The sequence below is a fragment of the Curcuma longa genome, chromosome 5, assembly GCF_044706935.1.
Source record: "Curcuma longa cultivar G26 ecotype Majalengka, Jawa Barat chromosome 5, ITB_CL_G26_1.1, whole genome shotgun sequence".
Classification (NCBI taxonomy): domain Eukaryota; kingdom Viridiplantae; phylum Streptophyta; class Magnoliopsida; order Zingiberales; family Zingiberaceae; genus Curcuma; species Curcuma longa.
This window is the reverse complement of record NC_133865.1, coordinates 9,408,274-9,435,028: the sequence shown is the minus strand read 5'-3', so window position 1 is coordinate 9,435,028 and position 26,755 is coordinate 9,408,274. Positions and strand designations below refer to the sequence as shown.

Below are 26,755 nucleotides of genomic sequence, written 5' to 3'. Positions count from 1 at the left end.
TTTCATTTATTTATACATTTTTCCAAGTCTATTCCTAAGAATATTCAAAGGCACAGAAAGACTTTTTTCCCTCACCTTTTTAAATTAAAATAATTTGTTTCACATATTTATAAAGTTCCTAGAGATTTGGTGACATGATGTATATTCTAAAACTTAATTTAAATTCATACTTTCCATTGCTTAGTGCATCAAACAGACCACTGGCCTTAAAGAAATTTATAAAAAAACCTCACAAAAAGCACAGCCATATCCCTTTAATCCTTCATTTTAAAATAATAATGAGTTTTTAGTCCCTTTTCTATTTTGCTCCCAATAATTTGCTAGTCGTTCAATCTGCCCACTGAAGTATTCGCAATTACACTCGATCTAGTGACCATTGAGTATTTGAATTGGTTGGATCACATAACACGGGCTCAATTTAGCGGTGAAAAAAGAGAAATAATACACTACATGAAAATACAGTATGAAAATGCAGCATGATACACTACACTACATGGATGTGGTAACTCAGGTCTATAGTGTATCATGCTACGTTTTCATGTAGTGTATCATTTCTCGTAAAAAATTTAAAAGGTAAATATTATATCTTGTATATATTTAATGGACTAAAGTGAAAAGTTTGTGAAAAATTAAAAGTGCATGAAATGAGATGTACAAAAATTAAAGCTTAAAGTAATATTCCATTAATATTCTTACAGATAATTCAAGTTGCATCATTATTTAAGATTCTTAAATGAACTTAAATAAATGTTTATACAATATTAAAGTGAAATACAAGCTCAATTATGGCAAGAGATTAGGAAAATCCAACTCCTAATTAAGAGCTTGAGATATATTCATCAGCAATTCCTAATTCACAAAATGCAAAAAAAAATAAAAATAAAAATCTATGAACAAAGAGACCATTTGGAGAAAAAAAGATTTCTCTTTTTTGATTCAAAGTAGGAGAAGGAAACAAAGAAGAGAGAGGAGAATTATTGAAACATCCAAGTTTGATGCAGAAGATGAACAGCAGAGGAAGAAGAAGACATCAGAGTGGTTTTCTGCGATTGCAGCAAAATAGAAGGATGTTTCTGTAATTTTCCCATAGAGAAACGGCTCCTCAGCTCCGCCGCCGCTCCTCGGCTACGGAGGAGAGTTTCTGGAGGTTGAGGCGAACGACGGTGTCGGCGAAGAGCCGGGTGTCGTCCTCCGTGTTGCCTTCCGGCACGTCGACGATGTAGGACTCCAGCACGACCGCAAGGATCTGGCCCCCTCCGCCGCGGAGCTCGTCGACGGTGGTGACCGATCGGTAGTTCCGCAGGCGGTGCTCGCCGCCGACGATGGTGAATCCCGACACGCGCCTGTCGTCGTCGAGGACGTCGAGCCTCTCGGTGCTGGTGCTCGCGGGCAGCCCTGAGATGACGCTCACCTCGCGGAGGCACCCTGGCCGGATCTCCTCCCCGCCCCTGATGGCGCAGCTGCGGATGAAGTGCTTGTAGACTTGCGGGCTATCGAATCGCCGGACCACCGACCAGACCGCCGCGGCGGGGGCGCGGATGCGCTGCGCCAGCAGCGACGAGCACTGCCCAGGGCCGACGCGGTACCGGTGGTGGGAATCGATCCTGGGGCGTAGATCCGCGTACTCCTCCGCCGTGAGGCCCGCCGGCACGTCCTCCGCCGCTGCCTCCGGCGATCGGGATGGGCTCTCTTGTTCCCCGCCGCTCGCCATGTTGTTTAATTGCCTTTAGACTTTCACAGTTTTCTTTCTCAACTCTCGAGTTTATATACACACGTCCGCATAAAAGGCAAAATTAACAAGTAAAAATATATATTTATTAATATTAATATATGAAAATTTTAAAAATATATTAAATTTATTAAGCAAAGAGTGGAGTGGTAATCTTATGTCGAGCTGTTAAACGAGTCAATCCATGGCGGGCCCATCATATGGCGGGCCAGGGCGGGCTAACCCATCAATTTGGCAGATTGGGAAATCTCCAATCCAACCCAACCTAAGGCGGGCCAACCCGCGGGCCTGTTAAAAAATAAAAAACTATTAAAAATTTTAAGTTTGAAGTATAATTTAAATTGATTAAGTTGAAAGTTTTAAGTTTGAATTATAATTTTTAAGCTTAAATTATATTTTAAATAGATGAAACCCACTAATTTATTAACTTTTATACTTTAATTTTAAATTTTAAAATAAATAAATAAATTTTCTCAACCCGCGGGCCATCTCCACACGGGTCGCATGAGTCGCGGGCCTAGGCGGGACCACCTCAACCCATCTTCAAATGGGTTGATAAAATTTCAACCCAATCTGCCTAAATTTCTTGGCGAGACGGGCCAACCCGGTGGGTCTAACCCAACTTGACGACTATAATCTTACGGCCACAAGAGTATTATTATGATTAGAAAATTGTATTTTATTATTCATAATTATCTACTTTATTTTTAACAATTTAAAATCATATTTTGCCATCATACTTCATAAAATATAGATAATATTTATGTCTTTATTTTTAAAATTTTCTTTTTTTCTTCCATTTTTGTCTTCCTAATGTCATATAATTGCATTGTCTGATAATTTTTATTACTATATGGATAATGTAAGATGTTCAAAAATTTATGAAATAAATTATAGGCTCATTTAATACCATTAATTTAATCATTTGAAATTGATTTGTCAAATATATTTTTTAGAATATAATGCCTTTAGAATGGAAAATGATGATGGATGTTATTTTTATAATTTTTTTAAAAAATAAAGGATGTCTTTTTTATTTTTGTTACATTATTATTATTTTATTTTTATATTATAAAGGGTAAAATATAATATTTTAAATTATTTGGGATAAATTAAAAATTAGATGAACTATGAGAGGTGAAATTATATATATTTTTTGCCTTTATTAAATGATAATGTGTTATATAATTAGCAAATAAAGTACAAAGACACAAATATTAATGATAACGACTTATATAATTAGCAAATAAAGTACAAAGACACAAATAATATAATAATAATATTCAATGAGACAATTTACTAAAATGAGCCTTTTTGCCATTTAAATTTATTAAAAGTCACTTGATAATCATTTTTTAATCAACCAAATGTAAAAAATACAAATTGATTGGGAATCATTTTACAAATGGAGCTTTCATGTTGAAACAATAAACCTCAATAAGTTTTAATTAATTAAATTATCTTGATTTTCAAATATTTGATGCTTAGCTAAAAGTATTCTTTTTGATATAAAAAAATAGAGATTTAATTTTTTAATAATAAAATTATAGAACAATATATATAAGATTTTAAAAGACTTCCATCTATAGTAAGGTGAGTGAAGAAAGTGACTTTGGTTTCACATAGACACTATGGCACTAGAGACGAGTAAGCAAAGGAGAAAACAAACATAGAAAGAGCGATAGAAGCGAGCAACCAAGGGGAAGCAATGGATGGCGGTCATCAAAGTGCAAGAGGTGAACGAGTGAAGGAAGACACAACAAAGTGACAATAACAAATATGGATGATGATCTTTGAGGAGTGAAGATAGTGCGTACACTTTGAGCGTTGGCCTCGTGCTCATGTACAATTCAATGTAGCATTTTTGTTCGAGAATTGGACGACACAATTATATTAAAAAATGTTCCAATAGAAAAATGAATAGTCATACCTAATCTTACCATCATTCTCTCGTAATATTGACACAAATAGAATAGTATTTTAGGTCGGAAGATCCAACCTAACCCCACAAAATCACAAACCCATTGGCTTGGTCTCCACTAATTCATCGAAATGATGAGATTGATATGGATTAGATCCCTGTGTTTGCACTCATGGATGATTGGATCCTATCACTTTGCCACGTCATTAAAATTGTTGTTGACGTGGAAAGGAGCGTTGACCTTATCGCTTGCTCAGGCCACTAGTTCAATCATTCAAGTGTGCAGGCCGGAATTTTATTCAACAACACAAAAATATTTATGAAACCGATTAGACAGAAAAATCTACGATGCGATATTTATATCGACTTGTAAAAATAATAATCATACAATAATAGAGGGATTTGACTTTGAATTTGACTTTGACTTTGACTTTCTTATTCTCTGTTTGGATCTGATGTCTTCTACGGATGGTTCGACGGCAAGTAAACGCCTGCGCCGCTCCAACGCTCCTCATCCGCGAAGGCTGGAGCAGTTGCTGACTGCGCCCGAGCAGCGTACACAGCGACGCGCGCTTGCGTCTCTGCCAACTCACGCTGGGTCCTACTGATCGCTGTCTGCAGGGCGGAGACCACTCCGGCGCTCCCGTACACCGGATCCTGCACCCTCCAGAACGCCTCGGAGGCGATGGCGTCCGCCGCTTCTCTTCGTTGCTCTTCTGGAATTTGCTTGAGTACACAAATATTATTAAAATTAATTAAGCTTAAAAATAAGTAACATATGATAATAATAATAATAATATATATTTTTTTATATATATAAAAAAGAAAAACCTGGAGCATTCGTGAAACGTTACTGGCGCCGAAGACGCGATGCACGTAGGCAAATCTGGTGGGGTTCGTCGCGGGGAAGAAGGGAGCGAACGTGCAGTCCTCGCAGCATCGTCTCCGAAGATATCTGCAAGCCGCGCACCGAGTGTAGTTCGCCATGCAGGGGTTGCTAGATTTGATTCTGGAGAGATCTGCAGGTTAGATTTGGGGAATCTAATGTTGTAATCTAATCTAGATTTATTTGAAGGAATGAGTTGGTAGTTTCTTTCTATTATGGAAACGTCAACGGCTAGAAATTTGAAATGGAAATAAAAAAAGGCATGGGATGAAACTTTTATATTTGAGATGACATGTAATCGGTTAGATAAATTAATAAATTTCATGATTTTTAAAACAATAAACTTGACATTCTATTTTTTTTATTTTAATATATAATTTTTATTTAAGAAAAAACTTCAATATACTTAAAAAACAATTCACGAATTAAACATACTCAACTTGTGAAGAACAAGACACAATACAACTCTACGATGTCAAGTTCTCATTAGCCGACTATGTGAACCTCATCGACTACACATGCTTCACTCCTTATGACTGATGTTTGTTTCCATTTTTTCTACAATAAAGAGTGAAGCATTAACCATAAGAAGTGAAGCATGTGCAGTCGATGAAGTTCACACAGCCGATCAATGAGGACTTGACATCGTGGAGCTGCATTGCATCTTGATCTTGTTCTTCACAAGTTAAGTTTATCTAATTCGTAAATTTTTTTCTTAAGTATATTAAATTTTTTTAAATAAAAATTATATTTTAAAATAAAAAAAATAACAGCATATCAAATTTATTAGTTTAGAAATCATTAAATTTACTAATTTATTTAATAAATATGCAACTATATGCCATCTAATTAGTCAAATATGAAAGTTTCATCTCATGCCTTTTTTGGTTTCCACCTTTTCAAATTTCTAGCTGTTAACATTTCCATAATAGGAAGAAACGGCCAGCTCGCTCCTTCAAATAAATCTAGGCTAGATTTCAACATTAAAAAGGGATGGAAGAGACCTGGATCGAGCATAGTACCAGCTAAACATGAATATTCGACAAACATCAAGATCAAGAATCATGAGAGATCGGGTACAAAGTTTCACTCACCAACATCATTGGTTTACATGTTTCTGTAAAAAGGCATTTGCCAAATTGCTCAGCGTGAGGTTGATAGACCCGGCTGCTGCATACCTTCGGATTACTTCCAGTACCTCTGGTTTCAAGATCTCTTTTTTAGAAGAATGATCGCAAAGATAGTAGAGAGCTCCAAGAGCATAGGACACCTGTTGTTTGCATTACAATTAATAAAACAATTAAAACGGTCAATCTGTTGTCAAAACTATCAAATTGTCCGTCGTAGAGAAGAACAACAATGATATAATTGCAGTAATACACTTACAGTGTTTCTAACCGGACTAGATAAGCACTGTATCACCAAAGGAACTCCATCGCATTGAATGATCAATGCAGCATTTGCTGGATCTGCATTGCACAGTTTGTATCTCTCATACAACAGGTAGAAATTGCATAAAATTCTAGTATTAGTTGGCAAAAGCTTGAAATTCTTTACGTTCTGGTTTGTTAAAATTGTTTACCAACAGAAGAGTTGCAGATCCCACCAATGCCAAATTCAACAAGTTTTTCATTTGGCTCTGTAATGCAGTCCAGGAATAGTTCCAAAACATTAAGCTGCTTCCACAAATGAATTGACATTAATGATAAAAGGTATTAAGGTACTATGACAAGTAAATATGCTGATACTGTACCTGCCGCAGAAATTCATAATTGTAGGGATCATAGGCAAAGTTAGCCAAATTGGAGACAATTCTCTCTTTTGATTCTGCAGGATATAGAACGATGGAAAGAAACAAGACCATGAGAATCCTTTACTCACTATTGTATCTCTGGGACTAAGCATGCAGATAGGAAAACAAATTTCATCACATAATATGCTGAAATAATGTAAAAAAAATGTGCACACTTTAATCAACATAGGAAGCACATGTAGCATTCTTTTTTATTAAAATCAAAATATTCCTGAAACAACTACTTTAAAAAGAAAAAAAATCCTGCAACCTATTGTTTCAACAGTATAATGATGTTAAACATTTACTTTCACTAAAGTATTAGTTACTAAACGACAATTAAGGAACTCATCAAGTTATAATCAGTCAAAACCTTGAAGACTTTAGCCACATGGATACTTTTATACAATATCTTCAGTGACTCGGAAGCGCTATATAGCAGCTTCCCTGTTTGAATGTATAAGATATAGTAAAATAAATGCCAAGCCTGGTACATCTTGATGGGGGAAATTGCAATGACCAAAACAGTATTCTGCTGAGCTACCATGATCAAGACCAACCAGATCCAATGAGATTATAGGAACTAAGTGTTAGCTATTTTGTAAAATCAATCTCTATACTCCACAGATCTTTTACAATTTAATATATCCATTGTCCTACCGCCACAGAGAACTGTGGGTTGAATTTAATTACTTATTGAGAGAATATCTAGTTGAACTGTAAACAAAATTATAGCAGCATACATCCAATGTACTCATTGGAAGCAGAACTTAGGTGGTTGTTTTCAGAGAATCAAGAGATTGTTGTAAAAAGACACAAGTGAATTCCATCTGAGGTCAGCTACATCAATCCTAGTATGCTACTATTTTAATATATATAAAAGCTATGTTACTATTCATTTAAATTATTTCTAGCTATATTAAATAGTTTTTTTTATCGCCGTCTACCTCTTACAGCTCAAATCTAATTAATTTAATTTGTCTAACCACTAATGATTATCTTTAATCATGTTCATATCTTATCATCTATCACCTCTCGAATACTATCTAATTGCTAATAGTATTATTTGTTCTATTTTTTCTAATAATGTCACATGCCCATCTTAAAATTCTCAACTTTGAGATACTAACTTTTACATGTAAATCAGTTTGATTGCTGTACCAATTTTCTGAAATTTCCTTTCAGTCTAATGGACACACAACAATCGCAAAACACTTCAAAAGTTTTTCTCCATTTACTCACTCATTTTTTATCTTATCATTGACATCTCAACCATATCATCTCTGCAAAAAATGGACATCTGTCTAAAATAGATTCTCAGATCATCGACATCTCCACCCATATCATCTCCGTAAAACAGACATTTATCTAAAATAGATTCTTGGATGCACTGAATATTTCGGATACAAGAGTTGATGGTAAGTATCGGTTACAAATGCATGCATTATTGATGACTTAAACATACTCACAATGTGTAGTAGTATGTGAAAATAAGTAATCAGGTTATTCTAAGCTAATAGAGGAATGCAACAACAACAAACAGTCTATATGATTACTAAACTTAATTAAATAAACATACGAAAAATTAAGAATTCCAATCAATCCTGACATATTTAGACAAGTATACTAAATAGACAAAGAAACTTGTAATAAAAGATAATTGACCTTCATTTGTTGTCTTCTGGAACTCCGACACAAGCTCCTGTATCAGAAGATGATTGTGAATAAGCAAGATAGCACAATTCAGTTGGCATCATTGATGATGAACCATACATACCGAGCACAAGGCAGCCGACGAGCTAACAAAAATAGATTAACGAGAGGGGTGCACAGATTACCTGGAGATATTGAGCTCGAGGAGTACCGGACCTCCCCGTCCGCTCCGCCTGCCGCTTGTGATTGGTAAACATTTCTACCAGCGACTCGGATTTGCGCAATCTACCGAAAGAGTTCTGCAAGCTTAGATCAGTCGCTCGGTGAAGAGGCGGCGGCGGAGGAGGAGAAGCGAACTCCGGCGAGGAGCGGAACTATCGGAGAAGTAGGGCAAGATTGGTTAAGTATAAGTCGGATCGGACTTTTACATCACATTACCCGAAACCGAATTGCCGAGAAAATCGAAACCCGACCCGACAAGAATTTTTAAATTTATAAAATAAAAATAATTATGTTCATAAAGGTATAAACTTAAATAAAATTTGCAATAAATAATTTTGGAAATTTATTTAACAAAGTTAATTACGTCTATTAAATACTGGCCCAGCCCATAGATACGGCCCGGCCCAAATCAGCTTCTTCCGGGTTAAGTTAGGGTTCTTCGTGTCCACGGTTGTTCAGCTTCAGACTCCGTCGCGTGCTCGCCGTGGCTCTTCCCTCATGGCTTCTGCGTCAGCGAACTCCACCGTTACTCTCGGCGGAAAGGGTTCCTCTGTCTCTACTTCGGCCGTATACGCCGTCTCTCGTGGCGTATCCTCCGTCAGTATCGACCCCGCCGCCCTTGAGAAGCTCTCCAAATCCAAGCGGCCTTCTCCGGTGGAACGTACTCAGGATGGCGCTTTGACACCCTTGTCGTTGACTGCGGAGGAGTCTCGCGCTGCCCTGGTCGTTCTTCTCAATAAGCTCGTCCTCTGCGACGCCGCTATCCGCCCCGGCCTTCCGTCCCTCATCGTGGACACGCTAAATCTTGCGTCAGGCCACGAAAGACTCGATTTTTGTTCGGCTTCACGGTTTGTGAACTCGATCGCCTTGATGAATGCGAGGAATCCTGACGAGATTCTAGTCGGCCGGGAAGAGATTGGTGTTTTCGAGACTTCGTGCGCGGCATCGGTTGCGATCTGCGCGATCTTGGACTGCTGCTCATCTGCTCTGGTGAAGGTCGTTGATGCCGTGGCAGCTTTGTCTTGCGAAGCTGCTCGCGCTGATGTATCTGCATTAGATTTGTTTAGCTCCGGAGATGGATTCTCCATGAAGGATGAGACCGATGTCGCAAGCGACATGAAGACGTTGCTGTTTGGGTCGAAGCTTGTGGGGCAGAATGATTCGTCGCCCTTCAGTGAGATTACCACCGTCAATGGTAGCTTCAGGGAGGCTGTCAGGTTACTCCATGTCCGAACACGGGTTGAGTTGAACTCCAGTAGTAAGGTCAAGAAGTCAAAGGTTATTACAAATCATGGAAAAGAGAGAGCTTTTATTGCATCAGTCTTGCCACTGGCAATGTCAATTCAGTCCTTGAGTGAGAGTAGCTTGGGCCGAGCTAAATCTTCTATTAATATTATCAGTGATAGTAGCCTGCGATCTAGGGTCTCTGAGATTTTTGAGAAAGAGTGCCCAAACTTGGAGGGTCTGAGAGATCAATTTCACTCAGTTACAGAAATGGCTGCCACTGGATCAAATTATGTGCATGTTCTTCAATCTGTGTATGGTCTTTTGGTTAAATTTAGGGGCATTCTTGCTTGGGAAGCAGCTTTGGCTTTGTTTTCCCTAGAAATAGATGACTCGATTGAGAGAGCTCAAGTGGATTCTTTGAAGGACAACAAACCAGATGGAGATATTGCAAAAGGAGAGAAGAAGATTGACAAGAGAAAAAAGAAATCATTAGGCAAAGGGACTTCTTCCATAAGGCAGCTTCTTAGAGACAGTGCTTTGTGCAAGCTTTCTACTGAAAATGTTTCAATGTTAGTTGAGTGGGCATCTGATCTGTCAAAATATTTCGATCCCATGGACACTAGACTAGAAATTCTGCTGTCAAAGGTTAAGGAAATAGTCGAGAGCAATGAAGTCAGGAGACTTCCTAAGATTCCTAAGGTAGTACATTTGAAATTGTCTAGAATTGTATATTTTCGACAGTTTGCAGTTGTCCATGCTTACTTAAGCTTGTTGCATCTAGAGTGTCTCTGCATAATTTACTTCTTGTTTTTCTCAGCTCTTCTTTTCCTTCATTGAATTGTGTTATATCCCATGCTATGCTATGCTATTCCTAATCAATTAGTCACCTGTTTATCAAAGGATGGATTACTGAGTTTTAATCATAAAAACTTTCATTTAACTTAGAGCAAATTTAGAGTGTCAGTCATATCCAACCAGCAATTTCTTGGAATTATACTGATGAGAAGTTGGTAGATCTGGATTTATATCAGAAGCATGAGTTTCTTTTTCATGATTTTTTTTTCTAAAAAGAATCTTGCTATACTCCTCTACAAGGCATTGTCGGTTAAATTAAAATTTTCCATGTATTATTTATTCCATCCTGTGATACATGAATAACACCTAATTCAGTAATTCTTCTTTGCCTTTGCAATTCAGAATTTCCTTTTGGATATGTATAATAGGGTACACGCGATTTTGGGAAGGAACAAATGGCTATTAGAGAGCGTGCTTTCTCCATTATTACAGGTGTTTTTAAGATGCATGGTGCTGTTGCCCTTGATACTCCTGTGTTTGAGTTAAGGGAGACTCTCATGGGTAAGTATGGGGAGGATTCAAAGTTGATATATGATCTTGCTGACCAGGTACTTATGAAGATGTTGATTATTTTCTTATCTCGGTTTTTGTCTTCCAATTTATTTATTTGGATATGTTTCCATTAGCTATATTTTCTTCTTTCATAGGGTGGTGAGCTCTGTTCTCTCAGATATGATTTAACCGTTCCTTTTGCAAGATACGTAGCCATGAATAATATCAGTGCACTAAAACGGTACCAAATAGCTAAAGTATACAGAAGGGATAACCCATCAAAGGGAAGATACCGTGAATTCTACCAATGTGATTTTGATATTGCTGGCCAATATGAAACAATGGAACCTGATTTCGAGGTTATCAAAGTCTTGACGGAACTGTTGGATCAACTTGACATTGGCAACTATGAGGTATTTGTTTTTCTTCCACTAGATTTCTTAACAGGAACTGGCATTTTGTGAAAATAATCTTGTTTTTTTTTCCTTGAAACATAGGTGAATACAAGAAAGTTGTAATCTAAAGTCTTTGCTGTTCCCAAAGTTATGTCTTTATATTTGCAGATTAAGTTGAATCACCGAAAGTTGCTGGATGGGATGTTGGACATCTGTGGAGTGTCCACAGAAAAATTTAGAACAGTTTGTTCAAGCATCGATAAACTGGACAAGCAACCATTCGAACAGATTAAAAAGGAATTGGTGAGTAAAACCTCTACAAATTCATTGATTGTTATCTTGTTCAAAACCCAAGAGAACCATTCTTCTGTTACGTAAATTGTTTTTTTAATTTCTAGGTAGAAGAGAAGGGATTATCGACTGAAATTGCAGATAAGATTGGTACTTTTGTGAAGAGAAGAGGGCCGCCACTTGAAATTCTATCAGAACTGAAGAGAGAGGGTAGCCAATTTTTGGAGAATGCTGGTTCAATTGTCGCACTGAATGAGTTGGAGATTTTATTCAAAGCTCTTGAAAAAGCAAAGTGTTTGAACCGAGTGGTGTTTGACTTGAGCCTTGCAAGAGGCCTTGATTATTATACTGGAGTCATATATGAAGCAGTTTTTAAAGGAGCTACACAGGTAAAATGATGCGACCACCTTAGTGTAAACAGTCCAAACATTTGATGCATAAACAGTCATTTTTTCACTGCCTGCTCAAGTACTGAATGGTTTGTGCTTAATCCATAATCATCTCTGCCGATTCATTTGGATTTTTAAACTTAGATAAAAGAGATTTAGGTTTGAGGAAATGAAAGTTGATAATCCTTGCCCCAATTATACATCTTCACTCAGGGGTCTCGAAGAATTATGATAAGTGTCATGCCTTTAGGTGTATTTTTTTTTAAAGATTTTGTTTTTTGTGGTATAAACATACTTGGGTGCAAATTCTAACGCATCTGAACTTGCACTCTTTTTTTTCTTTGATTTCTTCCCATAACCATCTAGATTGTCTCGTGTAACAGAGATGAATAATCTAACTCTTTAAGTATCTTTCACCCACTCAATTTATGTGGGCTTATTCATAATCTGAAAGACTGAAACCATCAATTTTCCTGAATTAAATGCATGTCTGATAATTCAAGGAGACTGTTTTTTACTTTTTTTTTTTTCTGTGCTTTAGGTTGGGTCTATTGCAGCTGGGGGACGATACGATAATCTGGTAGGGATGTTCAGTGGAAAGCAGGTTCCTGCAGTGGGTGTCAGCCTCGGAATTGAGAGAGTCTTTACACTAATGGAGCAACTTGAAAAAGACAGAAATCAGGTATTTTGCTTCAAGTAAAATCCTCTTCAATGCTATGTCATTATTTATTGGGTGTTGGACAATCAGTCTAATGACTTTTTAATTGGATGTGTCTTTAGATTGTTCATGTGTTTCTCATTAGATGCATCATACTCTTCTATCTCTATTCGGCTTCGATCTTATTTTGCAGGTAATTCGCGCCACCGAGACACAAGTTTTGGTGGCCATCCTGGGGAAGGATCTCACACTGGCTGCAGAGATTGTGAGTGAACTGTGGAATGCAAAAATTAAAGCAGAATTCAGCCTCACCAAACGAGTAATGAATCATATTAGTCGCGCAAAGCAATCAGGAATCCCTTGGATGATCCTTGTGGGAGAATCCGAGATAACCAGCGGCATTTATAAGCTAAAGAACATCGAAGCCAACCGAGAGGAGGAGATTCCGCGAGAAAGAATCGTCGACGAGCTTCAAATAAGGCTCGGTATCATCTGAGAAAAGATCAAAGTGATTGATTGATTATACACTTAGACATCCATTCTGCTAAAAGGATTCAAGACACTGTGTGAACCACAAAACCAGCAGCCAATTCCAAGGTATAACTGAGAATGAATGAGTAGGCCTTTTGTTTAAGCCTATTTGAGCTCTGATTGTAACTTAAAAAACTCAGGTTTGATTGTCGAACTGAGATGATTTCTTCTCTTCCATCCTGTATAATTTTGATTTTAAATCTCAATTTAATTACAAAGGTTCTTATGACATATGGATTCATTTCTCAGTTAATTTTATTATATATTGTTAGCTTAGATTAGATAATGAATCACTTGGTTAATTTTTAAGGTTTTCAAGCTTCTTGCTTTGTAAAAAAATGGGGTCATATATGCTTATTTTGAGAGCTATTTATAAATATTAACGAGTTAGACAGATAAATATCTAAATTGATTTATTGAAATTTATCTATTCGATTAATTTTGTATATATTAAATAAATTCCATCATTATTGTCAAAATGTAAATTCACAATAGAAACCGAAACGAATTCGAGTCACCCTACAAGAATCGTTCTTCGGATAGCATCAAAACCATGATCCACAAGTCTTCCCGTCCAAATTCCAGTCCTGAATCAGTCTTCTTCTCCGCTTCGATCGAAGCCCAACCACGGCGATCAGCCCCCGTCACCTTCCAATCTTCCTGTTTCTGATCTCCAAACCCTCGATCGTCCTTTTTGGATTTGTTTTGTATTTTTTCTTTTGTGTTTCTGGTTTTTGATCGAGATTCTGTGGTCGTGGATCGGGGGCGGAAGCGCGAGGGCGTCAATAAGATAAGTGCTTTAGATGAACCCTTTTCTCATAGTTGCTTAAATTTTCTTCCACTTAGATACTTAGAAGTCGAGAACAACTTTTACCAACAGAGACTAGCACACTACAGATTTCTGGTAAGCTTTCAAGGATAGAAAAACTACCTTGTTAGAAAAACATATTTGTTATACCTTTTTTACCTATTGCTCTTCAGGTATGAAAGCTGCTCCAGGAATGACCACAGCAACATCTCCAAGCATAGAAGCAAAGCAAAAGTTAACTTTTAACTTAAGTGGAAAACAACTTGACCGCTCTAAGGCGCTTTATCAAGCAGTTCTAGAGGATCAATTATCTTCAGAATTTCACATGGTTGCGGGGTCTAAATTCTGGAATCAAACATACAAACTTACTTATAAAATAGCTGAAGATGAAAACGCAAGCAAGGGCCAAATCTTGGATTGGGTTTCCCAGTCAAATATCCTCTTGAATAAGCTTGGATTCACCTGGCAAAAACTTCCTTTTTTTCCTACCATGTTAGAAGCCAAGATGCCTTCTAACATTGATAAAATGAGTTCGTCATATGATATTTTACTTATGTTGAAAATATTGGAGGGCTTGAATCACTTTTCTTTGGAATTGCTGACTGATGAAAGAATTGGAGCATTTGCTGAAGGGAGAATAGATAACTTTGATGATCTGAAGGTGATAATTCATTCAGTTCCAGATGTAGGGTTTGTGAACGGCAAATTATCTGATAAGTTAGAGCAGTAAATGAGAGATCCTCTGGTAATGACCACTGGTTGTTTTCCATCATGGTGTAGCCAGTTAATGAATACGTGCTCTTTCTTTTTTTCTTTTGAAGCAAGATGGAAGTATTTCTACCTCACAGTTTTTGGTTCTCTGAAAAATCAACAAAATAACATACAGCATTCAGTTAGCACTAGCACGAACTTGAGCAGTGAAAGTCGCACTTATTCACGCAAGAAGTTTAAAGTTGATCGGAACAGTATCCTTAAATGTGCTATGAAAATGATGGAATTACATGCTCATAGTAAGGGTTCTCTTGAAGTAGAATATGCTGAAGAAGTGGGCACTGGTCTAGGTCCCACAATGGAATTCTACACATTAGCCAGTCATGAATTTCAGAAGGCTGGATTGGGTATGTGGAGGGAGGGCCTTTGTCGCAATGTTGGTGACTCTGGATTTGTGTCTGCTCCTCTTGGACTGTTTCCTCGTCCTTGGTCAACGACAACAGGTGTGCTGGGTGGGATTGAATTCTCTGATGTGATTGAAATATTTCTCCTCCTCGGTAAGCTGGTAGCCAAGGCAATCAAAGACGGAAGGATTTTGGACATACCATTTTCTAGTTGCTTCTATAAGATTATGCTTGAGCAGGTTCTTGTGAAGTTTTCTAGTGATTGCTTGTGTTTGTGAATGTTGTTCGTGTGCAATCTAACCATCGAATAAACTACATGCTTCTTGTGAAAGACTTTGATGGAGTTTCAAGCTATCGTCAAGAGGAAAAAGTTTGTTGAATCAGTTTCTGGAGAAAGCCATAGGGTTCCCTCAGACTTGTATTACAGGGATATCAGTGTGAAGGATCTTTCTCTTGATTTCACTCTTCCGGGCTACTCTGGTTATGCACTTTCCTTGGAGAGTACAAAAATGATAAGGCGTGGTGCATGAAGACTTATTCTTTCTCATGCAAAGCACTTTGATGATTTTAATGGTTTGCTTGGTAGCTTAATATTGAAAGCTTGGAAGAATATGTTGCACTGGTTGTTGATGCAACAATTGGCAGTGTAATTGCGAGACAAGTTGATGCCTTCAAGTCTGGATTCAATGAGGTATTCTTTGCATCATTCCTGAATTTTAAAACTCTGCAATATAGCTTATGGCTGGTTCTTCTTTGGATAGTTTTTTTTTTTCTGAAAAGATAGCTATGAGAGCCCTCAAGCACTCATATTTGGGTGAAGGCAGATTTCAAATCAAGCACTTCCAAGGCCTTTAACTGAGCGAGTTGGCACCCTCTCTTCTTTGGGTAGATGCTGAGTTTTAAAAAAAAAAAAAAGGAACGCAGATTTGCATTGAACCTTAGACTTGTATCATAATCTTGATATTTCTAATGTTTTCAGCAATCTGAGAGAAATAATCTCAGCCCTTGGATTTTGTTGATTTTATCTTATCCCCTTTATGCCCAGGTATTTCCTCTGAAAGCTCTTCAGATTTTCACAAAAGATGAGCTGGAGCAACTACTATGTGGGGTGCAAGATAGTTGGGATGTATGTAGTTTTTTTCCCCTAGGTCTTTAGCAGTTGATCTGGTGCTCTTTGAGGATTATAGTTCTTCCTTTCTATACAGTTCTCTGAGATCGTGGATCACATCAAGTTCGGCCACGGATATACAGCAAGCAGCCCTACTGTCATCAATGTCAGTTCTCAAATCTCCCCAAAGCATACATAGAAAATGTTTTACTCACATAATGTAACCTACTAATTCGTGGTCTCTGTTACTTTTTCTATGATAGTTGTTAGAAATCATTCAAGAATTTGAGTGTGATCAACGTAGAGCTTTCTTACAATTTGTTACTGGTGCTCCTCGACTTGCACATGGTGGCTTAGCTGCACTTAACCCTAAACTAACAGTCGTTCGTAAGGTTTGAATTTACAGTGGGATGATTCACTGATAGTTTTATGTGCTTCTAACAACATCATTTTATTTTCAATGGCAGCATGGTAGTTGTGACGCTGATTTGGATTTGCCAAGCGTCATGACTTGTGCTAATTATCTAAAGCTCCCTCGTTATTCACCCAAGGTATTTATTTCTTATCCTTTTTTTCTTCTATATTCTTGCTTTCTTGATTATCATCCAACCAAATATCCTCTTTTGTGCATGTTGAACCTTTCTTGATTTTGAAAAGAAAAAAAATCCACTCAAATTTGCACTTGATACTTTGTCTTCCATGACAGATTTCTCTCTTAAATTGATAGTTTTTTCCTTAAAAATGCAATTCAGCATTTTTTTGTAGTCAAATTCTAGATTGTTCCTTTTGATGCAAGCAATATTTAGTTATGTAATTTTCTTCAATGTTCATTAGAAACCACAAGTCAAATTGAAATTTTGGAACCAAATCCAATATGATTATTGGCAAAAAAACAAAAAAAAAAAATCAAAACACGTGCTGTTTGTTTTTATTTGATTTGGCTTTAAAAAATATACTCGGACAGACTGCAAATATGATGCACTTCTCAACACAAAATGCACCCTCTTTTAACATGTTTGTAAATGGTATTACCATGTTGAATATTCTTTTGTTGATATACTAACCATGCCTCAACTTGCACTGCAGGAGAAAATGAGAGAAAAATCGTTGTATGCGATAACCGAAGGTCAGGGATCATTTCACCTCTCCTAAGCTGATCAAAACTCACTGCTCCGACACAGATCCATGCAGCAGGAGGAGCCTAATGGTGGGCAGATTGTGCACAGCAAAAAAGGTGCCCGGGCCATAATTGAGTTGGTTACGACAAGGCATACTTACTGAAGTAGATAAGGGTCAAATCTCGACTAAATCGAGACAATGTCTTCTCTGTCGTGATTAATTATAATTTTTCGATTTACTTCCTCACAAATGGTCATGGGACCGACTGTGTGAAACTGTTGGGTGGTAAATTCCATCTTTTACTGAAATGTAGAGCAAAAGGAAGTCCGCCTAGGTTCCACAAGCGTACATAGTTCAGCTTAACTCCATACCAAGTGTTTATATATATATACTTATTCCTGCAGTTTTTGATCTTGTTCATATCGATTCTGGTTCAGTCTTTAGTTTGCATTTTAGTTGTGTTTGCTGGTGATATGGATTGTATATGTGATGCACAGATGGTGATTGAATTCTATGCATGTGATGTCTATTTTTAATTTTATAAAAATGATTTTTTTTATTATTTTTGTTTTACTTGATTATAGTCCTGTACAAGAACACTTCAATTATTATCGTATATTTTGTCATTCCAGATTCTTATATACTATCTCTCATCCTCTCAGGTGAATAGTATGATCAATAGATTATTATTTTTTAATTGTTAATAATCTTAACATTGTCTAATGTAATGTGGAACTGGAAATTTCATGAAATTGATAATATTGATAATAATCTTAACAGTGCTGTTTCATGAAAAGAAGCTCTTACAGCATCGTTAATGGCGGATGAGAACGAGGATGATCAGTTACAGTTCGATTATGCGGAAACAATTATATATTAACGCATACGATTAGACTGCAGCAGTTACAGTGCGGTCATCGGACGTCGAGGCCCAGATGATGTCTTCCAGCGCCGGCCGGAGTACATCACTGCAGAAAGTCTCGTACTCCGCCGCGTCGCCGCCGTCCCGACGGACCGCCACCACGAGCACAGACGGCGCCACCGTGAAAATGTCCGCCGCAACCACCAGCTTTCCCTTCCGCCCACGCTGCTTCCCCTCCAGCCTCACCCCCGCCGGGCAGCTCTTGGTCACCTGGTACTTACCCGCCGCCACGCCCTCCAGTCTCGAGACCACGCCGCTCGCCGGTTCCATCGTCGCGAACCGCAAGACCTCCTCTTCCCGTCGCTCGCCGCCGGAGAACAGCGGCGAGAGGTCGAAACCCTCGGAGAAGGATATCAAGTGGAAGGCGTTCAGCTTCTCGGGTTCTTCTCCGTCCTTTCTCTCGCGCTCCTTGTCGCCGGTATCCTCCGACTCCGAGGCGGCGGTCGGAGCTGGCGGAGCAGAAAGCGACCCGGTAATCGTGGATTTCTTTAACCATGGGGCTTCCATGAGCCGCTCGAACGTGATTCTTGTCTTGGGGTTCGGGTCGAGCAGCTTGGTGATGAGTCGCCGGGCGTCGGAGGAGAACCACGGCGGGCACTGGAAGTCACCCCGGCGGATCTTCTTGTACATGGCGAAAATGTTCTCGTCCTGGAAAGGGAGGAACCCGGCGAGGAGAACGAAGAGGATGACGCCGCAGGACCAGATGTCAGCCTTCGCCCCGTCGTAGCCCTTTTTGCCGACGACCTCGGGCGCGACGTACGCCGGCGTGCCGCAGGCGGTGTGGAAGAGGCCGTCGGGGCGGACGTGTTCGGCGAAGGCGCTGAGGCCGAAATCGGCAATCTTGAGGTTGCCCTGCTCGTCGAGGAGGAGGTTCTCCAGTTTGAGATCGCGGTGGTAGACGCCGCGGCTGTGGCAGAAGTCGACAGCGGAGACGAGCTGGCGGAAGTAGTGCCGGGCGGCGTCGTCGCGGAGGCGGCCGGAGCGGGCCACCTTGGCGAACAGCTCGCCGCCGCGGACCAGCTCCATGGCGAAGTAGATCTTGCTGCGCGTCGCCATCACCTCGTGGAGCTCCACGATGTTGGGGTGGCGAACCATCTTCATCACCGAGATCTCACGCTTCACCTGCTCCATCATCCCCGCCTGGATGACCTTCTCCTTCCCCACCACCTTAATGGCCACGCACTTACCAGTGAGCAGGTTCCGCGCCAGGTGCACCTTCGCGAAGGTGCCCTTCCCGATGACTCGCCCTAGCTCGTACCGCCGATGGAGAACACTCTGCCCTTCCGCGGACGGCGCCGGCGACGGCACCTCCTCCATTTCGATCTACAAAAAAATTAGTTTTTTTTTTGTTTTGCTTGCAGAAAGTCGGGGAACCAGCGCGATTGTCCGATGAGAACGAAGGAACTGCTTCGAACGGAGCTCCGATCTGCCGATCTACCCGTCCTCGACGTGTTTCCGGTGGCACGATCGGCTGGCGGCGTGCTTGCTGGGCGTGTGTCCGCCCCAGAACTCAGAGCAGGAACTCCCCATCATCTCGCTGCATCACCTAGCAGAGCTACCATGCAACCGCAGACCGATCTCTCCGAAGAAGAAGGAGGAGCAACGTAGCCAGCCTTCTACTTCGTCACCGCCAAACCACCGCTGCGGCGTCCATGGCCGCATCAGGAAGCTTATAGGGACGATCGACTGCGAAAAGACCAAAACGCCCTTCCCTTCTCCGGACTCGGACGGTGCAGAATGGCGGGGAGTGGGCCGACAGGATGCCAAAATAGTCTCGTGACCATTGAACATACATTAGCCGTCGGATGGAGATCGGACGGTCGAAAACGACCCGAGTTGGCCGTTAGGTGCGAAGGTGATGGGAGGAAGGAACGGCTGAGATTGTCGCGGTCAGAAGACGAAGGCGGTGTCGAAGTCGGCTTTGTCGTACGATAATCTCCGTTGGTGGTCCCAGCCGACGAACCTTGACCGTCCGATGCATCGAGACGCCGCCCCTAGTTTCTTATTTTTCAGAAATAAAATCCTATTTTCTAACCTGTTTATCTCTTGAATAATGTTTTTAGAAATATTCAGTTTGTCGTACACTTAAATAATTTAAATTGGAATGAACTCATTCATGCATCTCTTCGTGATTAATAACATATCATATTCAAATGATTATTATGCATTGTATGATATTTTCTTCCGGATGATAAATTAAAAATATCGATCATTTCAAATGGATAATCACGAACACTTTTTGATTTACTGACATATCATCGGACGGGATAATAATTATTCTGAGGGCAATATTAAATCTGTTGATTTAATTATGATCGTCAAAAATAATTTTTTAAAATCTATTAATTTAAAAGAATAACAGGAGATAAGGAAATAAATATCATTATCTAAATTATTATAAAACCAAAATTTCTTCTTTTAAATATCAACTCATATATAAACTCAAATTCTAAAAAAAGATTCCTAATAAAAAAAAATTAACAAATTCGAAAAGAAAGATTTCTAATAAAAAGAAAAATTTCTTAACAAATTTGAAAATAAAGATTTCTAATAAAAAGAAAAATTTCTTATCCGACTTAAAATCCTAAACAGATTTCAAATATAAAATCTTAAGAAAAATTTTTAACAGACTCAATTTCTAAAAATTCTAAATAGATTTTAAAAATTCTAAAATAAAAAATAGAACTTTTCAAAACTACTCTAAATACCAAAAATTCTAAAAAATTATTAAAATTAATAATAAAAATCCTCAAATTCTGTGTATCATTTACTTATTAAATGGACTATGATATCAAATAGTTTATCACTAGATTAATCAATTCTTACTAATTGGATTTTTGATTTAAAAAATTAATAATTTTTATCACTAGTTTTTTATTAATTAGATAGTCACTAGAGTGATAAATTAATCAAGTTGAGTTAAATTTTATATTATTTAAATTTACTTAATAAATTAATTGAAATTATTTTAGTTGTTAAAGTTTGATTTGAAACTTTTATTTTAATTCATGAACTTATTTGAGTTTAGCTTGAATTCAGTTGTTTAGATATTATCAAACTATTAATCCTAATTTATTTGATTATTTTAAAAAACTATATTTTAAAATTTAATTAATTGATTAATAATTTAATATTATATTTATAAATTTAATAAGAGATTTATTAATAAACAAGAGTCATAAATATTATTTGATTCATGAACATTAACAAATTAAAAGATTTATATATATATTTATTTATTTATTTATTTAATCTAATATATATTAAATAAATATAAATAAAATATTTTTAATTTATTTAACTTACTAACATCAAATTAATTACTTGCGAATATTTAATTAAAGCTTCAAGACAAATGCTTAAGTATATAATTAAATTAATTACATATAAGTACATCCAATTATTTCTCTTGTCCCCATGCTCATGCTCATGATCATTGACATATTTAATAGCTTAAGCACTTCGATCGACAAGCACAAGCCTAGCCCCCGAGGCATAGCTGAGTTGGTTACGACGCTAGCAGACTTGCAGAAGAGGACAAGGGTTCGAATCCTAGCGAAGCCAGGCAATACCCTTCTACGTTGTAATCAACTGCAGTTTTTCGATTTACCTCCTCACAAATGATCGTGGGACCGCTAAAGTGGCGGATTCCACCTTTTACAGAAGACAAGCACAAGCCTAGCTCGACAAGTTTATCATCAAGAGAGATAATTATCACATATTGATTGTCAATATTAATAATGCTAATCGATGTCAAATCAAGTGTATATGTGGCCAATAAAATTACAATCTCGACATAGTTCTTAATTGATGTGCTCGAAGACACGACACGAAGGAACATTTTTTTTCTTACACATAATTAAAACTTATACTCACTCATCACTAAGTCGATATCTAAAATATTTAAAAATCTTAATCGTTATCGTTTATGACATTTGTCTCAAAAAATTATATATATAGAGAGAGAGAGAGAGATTGATTGTCAATTTGTGATATTAATAATGCTAATTAATGTCAAATCAAATGTATGTGACAAATAAGACTAGAATCTTATCATGCCTCTTAATTGATGTCCTTGATTCTTCTTCCTCTAGTTTAAAATATATTAATCATATATAATTCTTTTATTATTTCTTTTGGGACGTGATTAGTCGACTAGATGCAAAATATAATAAACTAATTATCCACCATTATTTATGAAAAATATTCCTTTAGTTAATTTGATTACCTATACCCTCCGACAATCCACAATATTATAGTACAACAATCATGCATTTAATTTGCTTCAAATTATATATATATATAGAGAGAGAAATGCTATGCCACGCGATTTATCTTACGCGACCCATCCGTGACATCTCTGACCCATCGCCATTGCCGTCGCCCTCACCACACCGTCCGGCTACCATCGGCCACCGCCTCGGCCGCGATCAACGCGTCACTCGCTGGCGCTTCGGTCGGCACCGGCTTTCGATCGGATAGTGGTCGAAATCCGACGAATTTGGTTGGAAACAGAGCTGGCAGTGTCGGGCGCCGAATTCCAACCAAATCTCGGCCGGTCTCCGACCGTGATTTGGTCGGAATCCGATCGCGATTTGGCCAGAATCCGGCGCCCAACGCTATCAACCGCGATTTGGCTAGAATCCAACCGTGATTTAACTGACAGTGGCGGTGAGCGAGCACGAGTCACGTTTTCTGACAAATTCGTCAGATTCAGACCACTATCCGATCGGAATCTGCCGCCGGAAGGAACGTCAGTGAGTGGTGCACCGATCGAGGTTAAGGCGGTAGCCGGACAGGGCAACGGGAGCGACGACAGCGACGATGGGTCAGGGCATCACACATGGGTCACGCACGGATTTATCGCACAGGATAGCAATCTCGTGTGTATATATATATATATATATATATATATATATATATATCCAAACAATAGAAAATATATATATCCATGATCATCTTACATCAATAATATACATAGTTTAATTATATTTGAGCTAGGAAGGAAGAACTTGTGGAACAAGTCCAGTACTAATCATCAAACTTGTTTTTCACAACTTAATACAAAATTCACTTCCAACCAACTCAAAACAACAGTAGTAGTTTTTGTATATTAAACAAATTATACAGTATAATTCATCCAAAATGGAGATATATAATTAAGCAAGGAATGCTTGGCATCCATCGTAAAATGATGATTTTCTTGTAGTGTGGGGAGGTTTCAGCTGGGGAAGAACATGAGCAACTAACTGTACGTGTATAGTATTTACTTCAGAAATTAAGTCTCAGCACATGCAACTATATATATATACTTTTCAATATTGAAAATATAGTCAATAATTGAGTATGAAACTAATATATATGTGTATTGATAGATAGATAGATAGATAGATAGATAGATAGATAGATAGATAGATATAGATCGACCGATTTAAAGTGATGTAATTTTTATCTGAATTATTCATGAGACATGGATGGGGACCAAGAATGTCATGATGAATGTCTAGTTGTGAGCATTATTGCTGAAGAGGACGAAAACAAGGAATAGGCATGAGAGGTCGGATGCTAATTTGCGACCAAACTCCTGTCATTGTTTGTGTTTGGTTCATGGATGGCCCCATCGGCACGAACGTATACGTGTTAGTCTCCCATTGCTGGCCGCAATACCCTATCGGTCGACGGCTAAGCATAGGTGTCATTCTGAATTGAAGGGGAAAGAAAGAAAAGGAAAGGGATGAAGTAGATATGTTTCTTGATACTTTTTAGAATTACGAGACATTTTTGTACCGAACTATTATGTTTTCGGTTGTAATTAGCCTTGACAAGTTGTAGAAGTTAACCCGAATTAAGCTAATTAATTAAACTAAGATCGAAAGCAAATTAAGATATTAACTAGGACTATATATATATATATATATATACTACTTTAAAAAAGAAAGGCAATTGTTGTTTAAGTTAACAAAATTGTGCAATTCAAAGATTAAAAAATATAATTAATATATAAATGCAAAATTGTGCTAATTAATGTAGGGTTAACAAATTACTAACTAATCTGTTCCTCTGAAGATCAGATAAAAAACAAAATCAAGAGATTTCTGTCTCCTACTTTTTCTATTGCATTATTGCTAAGAATCTTCTTCTTCTTTTTTTATTATTATTATTATTATTATTATTATTATTATTATTATTATTATTATTATTATTATTCAGAAAAATAATATTGTATTGCACTGTAATATTAAAAGAATAATGAAAAACATATTAAGAGCTCAACAGAAACATCATTCATGGTACTAGAATTCAACCCCTGGGGCATAATTGATGAGTTGATTACTGTATTACAGACTTATTAAAGTAGGTAATTAAGGGTCGAATCTCAACGAAGCTGAGGCAATGTCCTCCTCCGTAGTGGTCAACTACAGCTTTCTAATTACCTCCTTATAGATGGTCGTGGGATTAACTGTATGCGGCGGTAGATAACCCTAGAATTCTACTTTAGCTTATAAGTTAGATAGGGCAATGTGCTTTAAGGATGGATAAACAATTTGGGCTGAATTGTGATGGGCCAAACGGCCCATTGGGTTTGTCTTGGGCCAAATTATAAGTAAACGAAGTAAAATCCTTTCTTTTTCATCTTTTTTTTTAATCTTTTAATATAGTTTTATTATTGACTTGGGCGAGACTAAGAAATAAATACAAGTAAAAAGGAAAAAGATTAAACAATTTTTAAGAAATGGCATACAATATTATAATCAATCAATGGATCCTAGTCGAGTCAATTATATTAGATTTAATATGTCGTAGAATCTAAATTAAAGCTATCTCGATCGAATCTAGATTTTAAATTTTCTCTCGTAGACTAAGTTGTCAAATTGAAAATTCAAACTATAACATCAATATCATCACACATCTCACCTTCCTCGAAGCTTCTCCTACAATGACAAATTGGTTAATCTTTTCCAAAACAAATTAAAAAGGGTAAAAAAATAACATTGTGACACTAAATTAGTCAAGAAAGACTCGAATAGTTCTTGCCACTTGATAACACTTGTGTCCAAATTTCATGTTACTAATTTGTGGAGGATTGAATTAATGGATTGACCCACACAAGACTTTGAACTTTTGCTCTTTCATATTTCTCATTTAATTAATTAAGTTAAACTTTATTCACAAAATTAACACCTAAATTAAGCCATTATCTCAAGTGATGTGACATGATGACATGCTTTGAGATCATAGGGATGATTCATCTCTAATTAATTACCTTATTAATTCCTATAAATTGTTCCTCCGATCTTCTATCTTTGTATTTCTCATCAAAGCATGAGCTCATCGTCGTTGAATCATCATCGCTCCCTCGATCTCAACCTCGATGTCCTGGCCATCGATCGATTTTCGATCAACTCTCGAGTATAAGTTTAATGTTTACATAAACCTCGATGTTGTTTATGCTTATTTACCTTGATAAACTCATGCATGATCTCTATTGGAATTAATGTATCGTAGGAAGCACTGGCCACAAAATTTGAAGATGAAGTCGATCACGAATTGCAGTTAAAGGAAAAGACAGAAGTGAGTTATGGGGATCTCTCTGAACATATATATACTAAATTTTGAACTAATTGCTATATATATGTGAGGATTCCTCTTCTATATTTGAGGTTCTCCGAGTTGAGCTTGCTCGCATTACCATGGAGAACAAGAAGCTTAACGAGATGCTCGAATCCATCACTCGCGACTACGCCAATCTTTGGAACAAGATGATCGATCTCACGATGAGGAAGAGCAAGATTCTAGGTGCTCTTGGCCATCCTAATTCTGTGTCAAGCGAAGAAGATTTGTGCAAGAGTGTAACAAAGGACTCTCGCACTGATATTTGGCAAACTCGTGTCAATTCAATCGACTCAAACTTATTGGTAATTGACATTAATTTTTAGCCAAAGTTCATCATCATCATCACTATACTCGTGTGTTATCGATATATTCTTTATTGCGGTCTTTAATTTAAGGTTGTTAGAGATGGCTATCAATGGAGGAAATATGGTCAAAAGGTGACAAAAGATAATCCTAATCCGAGGGCTTACTTCAAGTGTTCTATGGCTCCCTCTTGCCCGGTTAAAAAGAAGGTAATTAATGAATTCGTTAAGTAAGGTTAATTTGTTAAAACAAAGAAAATGCATGTATCTATATTTGTCGATAAATATTCGAGTTCTTCATGGCCTACTTAACCATGACTTAGGTGCAAAGGAGTGTAGAGGATGCAACAATCTTAGTGGCCACCTATGAAGGCAAGCATAACCACGATCCGCTTTCTCAACTCAACAACAACAACAACAATAATCGCGATGACAATGCAACTAAACTATATGATCGCAAGCCGTCAGAATCATTGTCATCGGAGGAGGAGAATCCATTGATCCTGCTGAATAGTAATAATTTAGTAGAACAAATGGCTCGAGCATTGAGCAAAGATCCATCTTTTACAGTTGCCTTGGCTAATGTTATCTCTAGTAGAATGATGCAACTACAATCTACTACTCGATAAACTTCTTTTAAAAAAAAAAGAAGAATTAGTATTTGGACAAGTCAGTCAGTCAATTATCAATAGAAGAATTAGTACTTATCGTTTGCATATCATTTGT

At 37.7% G+C, this 26,755-nt stretch overlaps 6 protein-coding genes and 1 pseudogene across 6 annotated transcripts; 3 read left to right on the top strand and 4 right to left on the bottom strand.

Moving 5' to 3' along the window:
* Nucleotides 1–906: 906 nt before the first annotated feature.
* On the bottom strand, nt 907–1,719 carry LOC141828931 (abscisic acid receptor PYL10-like). The gene has a single exon (XM_074716322.1). It carries the CDS (start codon nt 1,709–1,711, stop codon nt 1,103–1,105), a length of 609 nt encoding a protein of 202 aa, XP_074572423.1. The 5' UTR covers nt 1,712–1,719; the 3' UTR covers nt 907–1,102.
* Nucleotides 1,720–4,066: 2,347 nt separating this feature from the next.
* LOC141828928 (LOB domain-containing protein 23-like) lies at nt 4,067–4,772 on the bottom strand. The gene is made up of 2 exons (XM_074716319.1): nt 4,482–4,772; nt 4,067–4,376 (listed from the first exon to the last, which is right to left on the bottom strand). The coding sequence occupies exons 1-2, from the start codon at nt 4,635–4,637 to the stop codon at nt 4,113–4,115; spliced, it is 420 nt and encodes a 139-aa protein (XP_074572420.1). The 5' UTR covers nt 4,638–4,772; the 3' UTR covers nt 4,067–4,112.
* A 745-nt stretch (nt 4,773–5,517) lies between these two features.
* LOC141828927 (uncharacterized) lies at nt 5,518–8,338 on the bottom strand. The gene is made up of 6 exons (XM_074716318.1): nt 8,167–8,338; nt 7,994–8,030; nt 6,290–6,363; nt 6,119–6,212; nt 5,923–6,005; nt 5,518–5,806 (listed from the first exon to the last, which is right to left on the bottom strand). Exons 1-6 carry the CDS (start codon nt 8,236–8,238, stop codon nt 5,636–5,638), a joined length of 531 nt encoding a protein of 176 aa, XP_074572419.1. The 5' UTR covers nt 8,239–8,338; the 3' UTR covers nt 5,518–5,635.
* A 344-nt stretch (nt 8,339–8,682) lies between these two features.
* LOC141829355 (histidine--tRNA ligase, cytoplasmic-like) lies at nt 8,683–13,241 on the top strand. The gene is made up of 7 exons (XM_074716807.1): nt 8,683–10,129; nt 10,654–10,833; nt 10,933–11,190; nt 11,341–11,475; nt 11,571–11,852; nt 12,394–12,534; nt 12,704–13,241. Exons 1-7 carry the CDS (start codon nt 8,702–8,704, stop codon nt 13,004–13,006), a joined length of 2,727 nt encoding a protein of 908 aa, XP_074572908.1. The 5' UTR covers nt 8,683–8,701; the 3' UTR covers nt 13,007–13,241.
* A 353-nt stretch (nt 13,242–13,594) lies between these two features.
* Nucleotides 13,595–17,735, top strand: LOC141829830 (E3 ubiquitin-protein ligase UPL4-like; annotated as a pseudogene).
* A 217-nt stretch (nt 17,736–17,952) lies between these two features.
* On the bottom strand, nt 17,953–19,767 carry LOC141829356 (CBL-interacting serine/threonine-protein kinase 6-like). The gene has a single exon (XM_074716808.1). The coding sequence runs from the start codon at nt 19,428–19,430 to the stop codon at nt 18,081–18,083; it is 1,350 nt and encodes a 449-aa protein (XP_074572909.1). The 5' UTR covers nt 19,431–19,767; the 3' UTR covers nt 17,953–18,080.
* LOC141829829 (putative WRKY transcription factor 60) lies at nt 19,503–26,731 on the top strand. Its single transcript, XM_074717328.1, has 6 exons — nt 19,503–19,717; nt 25,436–25,523; nt 25,620–25,685; nt 25,775–26,029; nt 26,123–26,239; nt 26,353–26,731. Exons 1-6 carry the CDS (start codon nt 19,503–19,505, stop codon nt 26,656–26,658), a joined length of 1,047 nt encoding a protein of 348 aa, XP_074573429.1. The 3' UTR covers nt 26,659–26,731.
* The last annotated feature ends 24 nt before the right edge of the window (nt 26,732–26,755 follow it).

What these genes read in the sequence shown, in the direction of transcription:
- LOC141829829 (XM_074717328.1), top strand. Translation starts at nt 19,503, where the DNA reads ATGAGAACGAAGGAACTGCTTCGAACGGAGCTCCGATCTGCCGATCTA. An exon ending in GATTTTCGATCAACTCTCGA is followed by an intron (nt 25,524 to 25,619) that starts GTATAAGTTTAA and finishes AATGTATCGTAG; the next exon opens with GAAGCACTGGCCACAAAATT. An exon ending in AGTTAAAGGAAAAGACAGAA is followed by an intron (nt 25,686 to 25,774) that starts GTGAGTTATGGG and finishes TCTATATTTGAG; the next exon opens with GTTCTCCGAGTTGAGCTTGC.
- LOC141828928 (XM_074716319.1), bottom strand. Translation starts at nt 4,637, where the DNA reads ATGGCGAACTACACTCGGTGCGCGGCTTGCAGATATCTTCGGAGACGA. An exon ending in ACGTTTCACGAATGCTCCAG is followed by an intron (nt 4,377 to 4,481) that starts GTTTTTCTTTTT and finishes TGTGTACTCAAG; the next exon opens with CAAATTCCAGAAGAGCAACG.
- LOC141829355 (XM_074716807.1), top strand. Translation starts at nt 8,702, where the DNA reads ATGGCTTCTGCGTCAGCGAACTCCACCGTTACTCTCGGCGGAAAGGGT. An exon ending in AACAGATTAAAAAGGAATTG is followed by an intron (nt 11,476 to 11,570) that starts GTGAGTAAAACC and finishes TTTAATTTCTAG; the next exon opens with GTAGAAGAGAAGGGATTATC. An exon ending in TTGAAAAAGACAGAAATCAG is followed by an intron (nt 12,535 to 12,703) that starts GTATTTTGCTTC and finishes CTTATTTTGCAG; the next exon opens with GTAATTCGCGCCACCGAGAC.
- LOC141828931 (XM_074716322.1), bottom strand. Translation starts at nt 1,711, where the DNA reads ATGGCGAGCGGCGGGGAACAAGAGAGCCCATCCCGATCGCCGGAGGCA.
- LOC141829356 (XM_074716808.1), bottom strand. Translation starts at nt 19,430, where the DNA reads ATGGAGGAGGTGCCGTCGCCGGCGCCGTCCGCGGAAGGGCAGAGTGTT.
- LOC141828927 (XM_074716318.1), bottom strand. Translation starts at nt 8,238, where the DNA reads ATGTTTACCAATCACAAGCGGCAGGCGGAGCGGACGGGGAGGTCCGGT. An exon ending in CCAGAAGACAACAAATGAAG is followed by an intron (nt 6,364 to 7,993) that starts GTCAATTATCTT and finishes TATATCCTGCAG; the next exon opens with AATCAAAAGAGAGAATTGTC. An exon ending in CTAGTCCGGTTAGAAACACT is followed by an intron (nt 5,807 to 5,922) that starts GTAAGTGTATTA and finishes TGCAAACAACAG; the next exon opens with GTGTCCTATGCTCTTGGAGC.